Consider the following 7,666-nt stretch of genomic DNA (forward strand, 5'->3'; position numbering starts at 1 on the left):
TTGAGTAGTTGCAGTGCACGACCTTGTGTGCTTTGTTTTCGTGCTGTAGATCATTTTATCCTGGAAGGCAGACGTCTGTGAGTCTCAAAGTACCACAATGATTGTGTAAGGGGCAAAATCTACTTTAAGGAGATTGTGTCAAACACAAGACTTGATCTAAATCATTCATCCTTTATGCATTTGGTCTGTGAGTTTTTAATTTTATTACAGATTTCTTTTATATATGCAGTATATATTTATTGTTTTGCCTATTACTTCTTTTGTGTTAATATTGCTTATTATTAGATCTGTGTATTGTTCCTTTTTGCTTAATCACAAAAATAAATTATTGAAATAGTTTAGAAAAGTGTCATGGCCTACATAATGGGTTATCGGTGATAACTTACTTGGGCATAGACATAGATAGGAAAACATCACGGCCTACATAGAAAAGCCAGATATAACTAAAATTACAAGGGTGGATAACGTCATAGCTCACTACAGACCTACATCAAGGGCAAAACTTTTTGGCTTTTGTTTAACTAGTGCTTTCGGCACCAGTTAAGGAGGCTTGAAAGCCCTTCCTCATACAGATACTATACTAACTTTTTTTTTTTTTTTTTTTTTTTTTTCTTCCTGTATTGTTGGTGGTTTCTGCCTTGTTGGGGTGTGTGTGATGGTGGGGTGGTGGTGTTTGCTACCTTGCTGGGCATGTGTGGTGGTGAAGTGGTGGTTGTGCCGGTGGTGGCTGGTCGGTGTTGTTGTTGTTGTTGTTGTTGATGCTGTTAACGGTTAACGAGAGGGAGTAAATAATATATTATTTTAATGTGTAGTATATATTATTTTAATGTATAGAATTGAATGATAAAACATCTAATAAATGGGATGTTGTAAAATGATGTGGTAAAATAATAAAGTAGACTTTTAGTGTGGTAAAATGGCATAAATTTTGCAACATCTGATAAAGATGCTCTTAGACATAATGAAATATTAATTATTTGGCCAAAACATTGTTATCATCTTTAAAATTTGCTTGAAATTCATTTTTCATCCCTAAATATTAAAAAATTCGTTTTCAACCATAAACTTTGTTAATGAATTGTGTAAGGACTAGATTGAAAGACAATTTGAGGTATGTGTTGATGACATGCTTGTCAAAAGTTAACAAATCGAGCTCCACCTAGATGATTTCATGGAGACCTTCAATACCCTTTGGAAGTACGAGATGAAGCTTAATCTAAGAAAGCGTTTTGTTAGTATTTTTATGTTTCCATGATGAAAAACTTCCATGTATTTTTGGGCCTCTATTTGCTTTGTAATTCTAGGTAATGAATGTTGCAGTTGAAATTTCAAAGTAGTGTGCATCAAAGTATTTTGGTTGTGTGAGGATTCAATCTTGGTCGAGCAAAATTCAAATTCTCAGTCATGTGAGCATGTTCTAGGTTGTGCGAACTCCAAGTTGAAAGTATCTGTGGACCTTCGATAGACTAATAGACACTAGGTCAACAGAGAACTTGTTTCATGAATTTTGTTGATTTGTTTCCAGAGGAACTTGTCTGCCAAACTCTAGCCCAAACCCTACTTATATTTAAACTTTACTTCAACCTTAACATCAATAGAAGGATGATGATTGATGGCCACCAAATATAAAAGAAACAAGTTTAAGCCCTTTAGACTTCCAACCCACTCCAACACACATTTTTATTCTCCATGTTTCTTCCCCATGCTTATGTACTCATTGGGTAGCATTATTTCTTATTCAAAAGGTTGATAATTCCGTTTGATCAAAGAAGAGGCCAGACGGCCAACCTTCAGGCATCAGAGCCAACATCACAGGACCTTTTGCACCTTCTTCAACAGTCAAAAATCCACTATTGTGGGTCAAATCTGTGCTGACATATCCAGGATTCACGGAGTTGATTGCTATTTTGGGGTACTTCCTTGCTAGAACCCTTGTGTATGCATTAAGAGCTGCCTTGGAGACTATGTAAGCAGAAATATTAATAGGCCAACCTTTCGTTTCAATCAAATTCTCCTTGACATCTTCTAGAAATCCTTCTACCACCTTGTCCACTTTCTCTTCTGTGAGATCATCAACATCTCCTAATTCTTTCTTTGCATTCTCATTTGAAATAAGCTGAAATATTAACATAATTGAAATTTTAATTTCTTGAAAAAACTTTTATGCAATTTCCTAGAACCAAATGTTTAGTGCAGGTCCTACACAATCGTCACAGCCATAATCTTGCACTCTATACTGCAGTAAAATGATCATGACCAAATATAGCTAATTATAAATGGTGTAAAAAGATGAGTTTTACATTTTGTACCTTTAATTGTCCCAAGGTGGAGGACACATTCACTATTCTTCCTGAATTGGATAATAGAAGAAGTGGAATAAGTGCTTCGCTCACTTGCTTGGTCCCATAGTAGTTTGTTCTCAAACAATCCTCAGCTGTTTGATACGTTTGCTTCATGATTTCCTTCAGAGGTATGGCATTTGGACCAAAAATCTGTATCATTATATGCAAAGGTATTAAATGATGCTACAGAACTCATGTTAAAAAGCATGATTAATTTATATTTTCCTCTATGGCCACCACAGCCTCAAGTTAGGTCAAATTCTTCACATTACAATAGTCATCAAAATTTTGTGATTATGCCTTTAATTCGAAGAGACAGCATGTTGTGCATACGGGATATGTTTCATTTCTTTCACAAAAATTATATAAGACCACATTTCTCTCGCAACAATTATATAAGACCACATGTGATGACAAAGTAATGTCATTGTATGGTTATGAATCTTATGATAAATGATCACATTCTTTTTTCTTTTTTATTATAGAAATGTAGGGTAGTGGGGCTGGGAAGTGGAAAGTGGGAAAGTTTTTTGTTTTTTTTAATGATAGATAGTTGTTTTAGAGTATGTTTTAGAGCTTATGAAAGTTTCCGCTTATTTTAGTTTTTAGCTTATTTTTTATAGTATTTATGGATGCTGTTGTATTTTTTTGTACTATTCATGCGTAGAAAGTTGTTTTAGAGTTTTTTGGTAATAAACTGTTTCCAAACAGACCTTTTGTTTGTTTGTTTGTTTTTATTATTATTATTATTATTATTATTATTTTAAAGAAGGTGGGGTAGTGGGAATTAGGAAGTGGGAAAAGTTTGTTTTTTTCCAACGTTAAATTTTTTTTTTTTTTTTAAAAAAAAAAAAAAAAAAATTGGGTAAATATAGAAACTTTTTGAATTATCTTAATATATAGAGAATTTTTATTTTTAAGAAATAAGAATAAATTAATTAAATTAAAGGTATTTAAAAAAAAAATAATAACTAACTTTTTCTTAATATTAAGAGATAAGACAAAAGACAAAATTTATTTATGGATGAAATTACTTTACAAAAGAAAACATAAAAAAATTATTCTTCAAAAAAAAAAACCTTGCCCCAACAATCTCATTAGTTTGACTGTCCGAATTTTGCAAAAACTTATCTCCAAAAACAACATCGTTCAACGAAAGCTGGGATTCAGAGCCAGACGGGTTCTACTTCTAAATAACATTGAGAGACTTACTTGATCAGCGCTAACTTTTCTTTGTTCCTCCGGGTTGCTTATGTGTCCATTAATCCCCGCATTATTTACCTGCAATTTTGGAATAATAGCAATGTCAGAGCTACCAAATGACTTTCGTTTATCAACCTAATTACAAAAGGTTGGGGAGAAGAAGAAAGAATACTAGACGATTCATCTTTGTTTAGAACTACACAAACTGGTCATTGCAAGAAAAATTATTTATTGATTTTTATATAAAGAAATCTGATGACCCACAAATCAACCAATACAAGCATGTATGTTTTTAAATTCAAAACCTATATATGATTCCTCAGAAATCCTAGAGATTCTTGGCAACATAATAATTAGAAGCAAGGCAAAGATCTACCCTCTCAAAAATAACACTTGGAATTCCAAAGATGTATGTATAATTAAGTTGCATTACCAATATGTCAAGCTTCCCAAAGTGGGTTTTGATGAAATCTGCCAAAGAAGAAATGGTAGTTGGGTCCATCACATCTAGTCGATGAAAAACCACATCAGAGCATCCTGCAGCCTTGAGTTTTTCAATTGCTTCATTTCCCCTCCTTACATCTCTAGCAGTTAAAACCACCCTGATCCCATTTGAAGCTATCTGTCTACATATCTCAAATCCGATCCCTTTATTGCCTCCGGTTACAACTGCAATCCTTGGGTAAATTTTTTTTAAATAAAAATAAAAATAATAATAATAATTTGGATATCTGCATATAAACTCAGTTCTATATGTGAAATGGAAAGATTAGAGTAATTGAAGATAAAATTACCTCTTAATCCCCGGATTTATGGTTGTTTCTGCCATTTGATATGAAAAGTGAAGAGTTTGTATTGGCAATGCAGAAGATGGCTTATCTGAAAAGTTCTTTGATAAACGGCTTATCTGAAATGAAAGTTATAGTTCTGCTCCAGGTGTAGTTTTAGGATTGAAATCCTGACGCAGTAGAATTAAGCGGTTGAGATTGAGAGTTGGGAAAAATAACTTTCAATCTTAACCATTGAATAAAATCAAATAAAAAATAATTAAAAGGTGGTGCGATAAAATTTGTTGGGGGAGAAGAAAAGGGTAATTGTAAATTTGCATGGTGTAATTGAAACCGGCTCAATCCCCTATAATAAAATATGCAATTACACCGTCCTGTTACTCCTCTCTTCTCTCTCAAGGACTTTTATCACACCCACTTTTAACTCCTTTTTTATTTATTTATTTTTTTATTCAATGGTTAAAATTAAAAATTTGAAAGTAATTTTTTCAACTCTCAATCTCAATTATTCAATACTATTGGGTATTATACCTGATTTTAATCTTATTAGAGGATGTTAGGTTCACTGTAATATGTCATTTTAATGTAATACACATCGTCTTAATATGATACTAAGAGGTTTGGCTCATTTAATTTTTTCTAACATTATCGTAATCTAAGATTATAAAATATATCACATCACTTTAATCACATCCGCTTCTTAAATGAATGTGATCTTACATTACTTATTGACCGGAATGTAATCATTTATTTAATTAGCAAAATTGCACATACTAAAAAATTTTATTTAATTATGACCACCAAGATGACTAGATATATTCAAATGGCCTTGAAGTAATCAAGAGATTGATAGTATATAGTCGATGTCTCAATTTGCACTAGCGAATCATTATAAAGACACAGCTCGATGAAGTGGTGCGGGCAAGAAGCTGGGAGTTTTAGATACAAGTTGTTACTTGAACTAGAGGTTTTGTAAGTATTAATTGTGTAGTTGTTCTTGTTGTGGTTCCATAATACTAAATCTGGAAAATTAATTACTTGGGTTTAACTTGTGAAATTGATAAAATTAGTTGTAAGTCTTATTAGGAGTCGTATTAGTAAGGTTTGCTAAATTCAAATTCTCATTACTAGCCTAGCCACGTATTGAAACTCGCTCCCCCATAATATCCCAAGTCGATTTAGTAGACATTCTACATGAGACTCAACTCACATCCGGCAATATGCCATTACAATCCAAAATTACACAAATGCATGAAATTCAGGATTACATCTAACATTGACAAAAAATTTTAGATCATTTATTTAATGCTAGAAAAATAGACCAATTGCAATATTTTTCACTGAGAAAGAATTTATAGCGTCAAAACATACCAAGTCACCCATAGAACAAGTCAATGAGTTAATACCATATGATTTAGTTTTTATATTCCTTTGTCATAGTTGGCCCCTTCAAAATTCCCACATGGGTGACTTAGAAAGCCTATTACAAGGGATACAATTTCTTGCCTCCCTTTTATTTACGTGCATATATTAATATATGTAGAATAGCACAATGTTCTTCATCAAATGGTTGACACATTAGTTTCATCAAAGAAGAAGCCAGAGGGTCCACCCTCAGGCATCAAAGCTAACATCACAGGACCTTTTGCGCCTTCTTCAAGTGGTAATTTGCCATTATGATAGTTAATGTCTGTGCTGACAGACCCAGGACGGACTGCATTGATTGCAATCCTGGGATACTTCATTGCCAAAATCCTTGTGTAGGCATTAAGAGCTGCCTTGGAGACGAAGTAAGCAGAAAAATTTAAAGGCCAACCATTAGTTTCTATCAAATTCTCCTCGACATCTTCTAGAAATCCTTCCACCGCCTTATCCACTTTCTCTTCTGTGAGGCCATCAACGTCTTCTAATTCCTTCCTTGCATTTTCATTTGAAATGAGCTGAAATAGAAACACGCATTTAAAATTTCCAATTCCTTGATATTCTTTCCTAGCACTAAACGCTTAGTACAGGGCCTATACAATCATCACAACCCCAAAACATTCATACCACAATATAAATGGTTCTGTGGGGGATTCTTTCCCGCTGCAAGCTCTTTGTCCACTTTGGGGAGCCAAGCCCACACGGTTTTGTTCTCAAGCAACGTGGGAGGTCAAGATTTTCAGAGTGTATCACTACTACATATGTGCCAAGCACATATAAAGCATGAGTGGGGCGCTTCTCTTGCCAATGTGGGACTAAGGTGTCAAGTCTCAAAAGGTGAAAATCCTGACCTCCCACGTCGCTTGAGAACAAAACCGTGCAGGCTTGGCTTCCCAAAGCGGACAAAGAGCTTGCGACGGGAAAAAATCCCCCACATGTTCTTACAACCAAACTTGCCCTCTAAATTGCCAAAAATGATCATGATCAAAATGCAGTTGCTTGTAAATGCTTTAATTAAATGATTTATTTATTTATTTATTTTGTACCTCAAGTTGTCCAAGTATGGAAGAGACATTTACTATTCTTGCTGAATTGGATAATAGAAGAAGAGGAATAAGTGCTTTGCTCAGTTGCTTGATCCCATAGTAGTTTGTCCTCATACAATTCTCTGCAGTTTCATAAGTCTGCTTTACAAGCTCCTTTAAAGGCCTGGCATTTACACCTACAATCTGTATCATCGTATACGACAGTAAATGTTAAATTTGCTAGTATAGATTTTTTTTTTTTTTTTGGTTTGGCTCATTTAATTTTTTCTAACATTATCGTAATCTAAGATTATAAAATATATCACATCACTTTAATCACATCCGCTTCTTAAATGAATGTGATCTTACATTACTTATTGACCGGAATGTAATCATTTATTTAATTAGCAAAATTGCACATACTAAAAAATTTTATTTAATTATGACCACCAAGATGACTAGATATATTCAAATGGCCTTGAAGTAATCAAGAGATTGATAGTATATAGTCGATGTCTCAATTTGCACTAGCGAATCATTATAAAGACACAGCTCGATGAAGTGGTGCGGGCAAGAAGCTGGGAGTTTTAGATACAAGTTGTTACTTGAACTAGAGGTTTTGTAAGTATTAATTGTGTAGTTGTTCTTGTTGTGGTTCCATAATACTAAATCTGGAAAATTAATTACTTGGGTTTAACTTGTGAAATTGATAAAATTAGTTGTAAGTCTTATTAGGAGTCGTATTAGTAAGGTTTGCTAAATTCAAATTCTCATTACTAGCCTAGCCACGTATTGAAACTCGCTCCCCCATAATATCCCAAGTCGATTTAGTAGACATTCTACATGAGACTCAACTCACATCCGGCAATATGCCATTACAATCCAA

General features: G+C 33.7%; 2 protein-coding genes across 3 annotated transcripts; both read right to left on the reverse strand.

The window, feature by feature from the left end:
* Positions 1-1,477: 1,477 nt before the first annotated feature.
* LOC112003472 (salutaridine reductase) lies at positions 1,478-4,547 on the reverse strand. Of its 2 annotated transcripts, none has more exons than XM_065762901.1 (5): positions 4,340-4,547; positions 3,979-4,222; positions 3,555-3,623; positions 2,310-2,492; positions 1,478-2,116 (listed from the first exon to the last, which is right to left on the reverse strand). In XM_065762901.1, the coding sequence occupies exons 1-5, from the start codon at positions 4,372-4,374 to the stop codon at positions 1,739-1,741; spliced, it is 909 nt and encodes a 302-aa protein (XP_065618973.1). In that variant the 5' UTR covers positions 4,375-4,547; the 3' UTR covers positions 1,478-1,738. The 2 variants fall into 2 exon arrangements, with proteins under 2 accessions (XP_065618973.1, XP_065618974.1); XM_065762902.1 differs by having other exon boundaries at positions 3,979-4,214; positions 4,340-4,541.
* Positions 4,548-5,895: 1,348 nt separating this feature from the next.
* Positions 5,896-6,993, reverse strand: LOC112003470 (salutaridine reductase). The gene is made up of 2 exons (XM_024035665.2): positions 6,802-6,993; positions 5,896-6,273 (listed from the first exon to the last, which is right to left on the reverse strand). The coding sequence occupies exons 1-2, from the start codon at positions 6,991-6,993 to the stop codon at positions 5,896-5,898; spliced, it is 570 nt and encodes a 189-aa protein (XP_023891433.2).
* Between the last annotated feature and the right edge of the window lie 673 nt (positions 6,994-7,666).

The sequence above is a fragment of the Quercus suber genome, unplaced genomic scaffold, assembly GCF_002906115.3.
Source record: "Quercus suber isolate HL8 unplaced genomic scaffold, Cork oak 2.0 scaffold_479, whole genome shotgun sequence".
NCBI classification, from domain to species: domain Eukaryota; kingdom Viridiplantae; phylum Streptophyta; class Magnoliopsida; order Fagales; family Fagaceae; genus Quercus; species Quercus suber.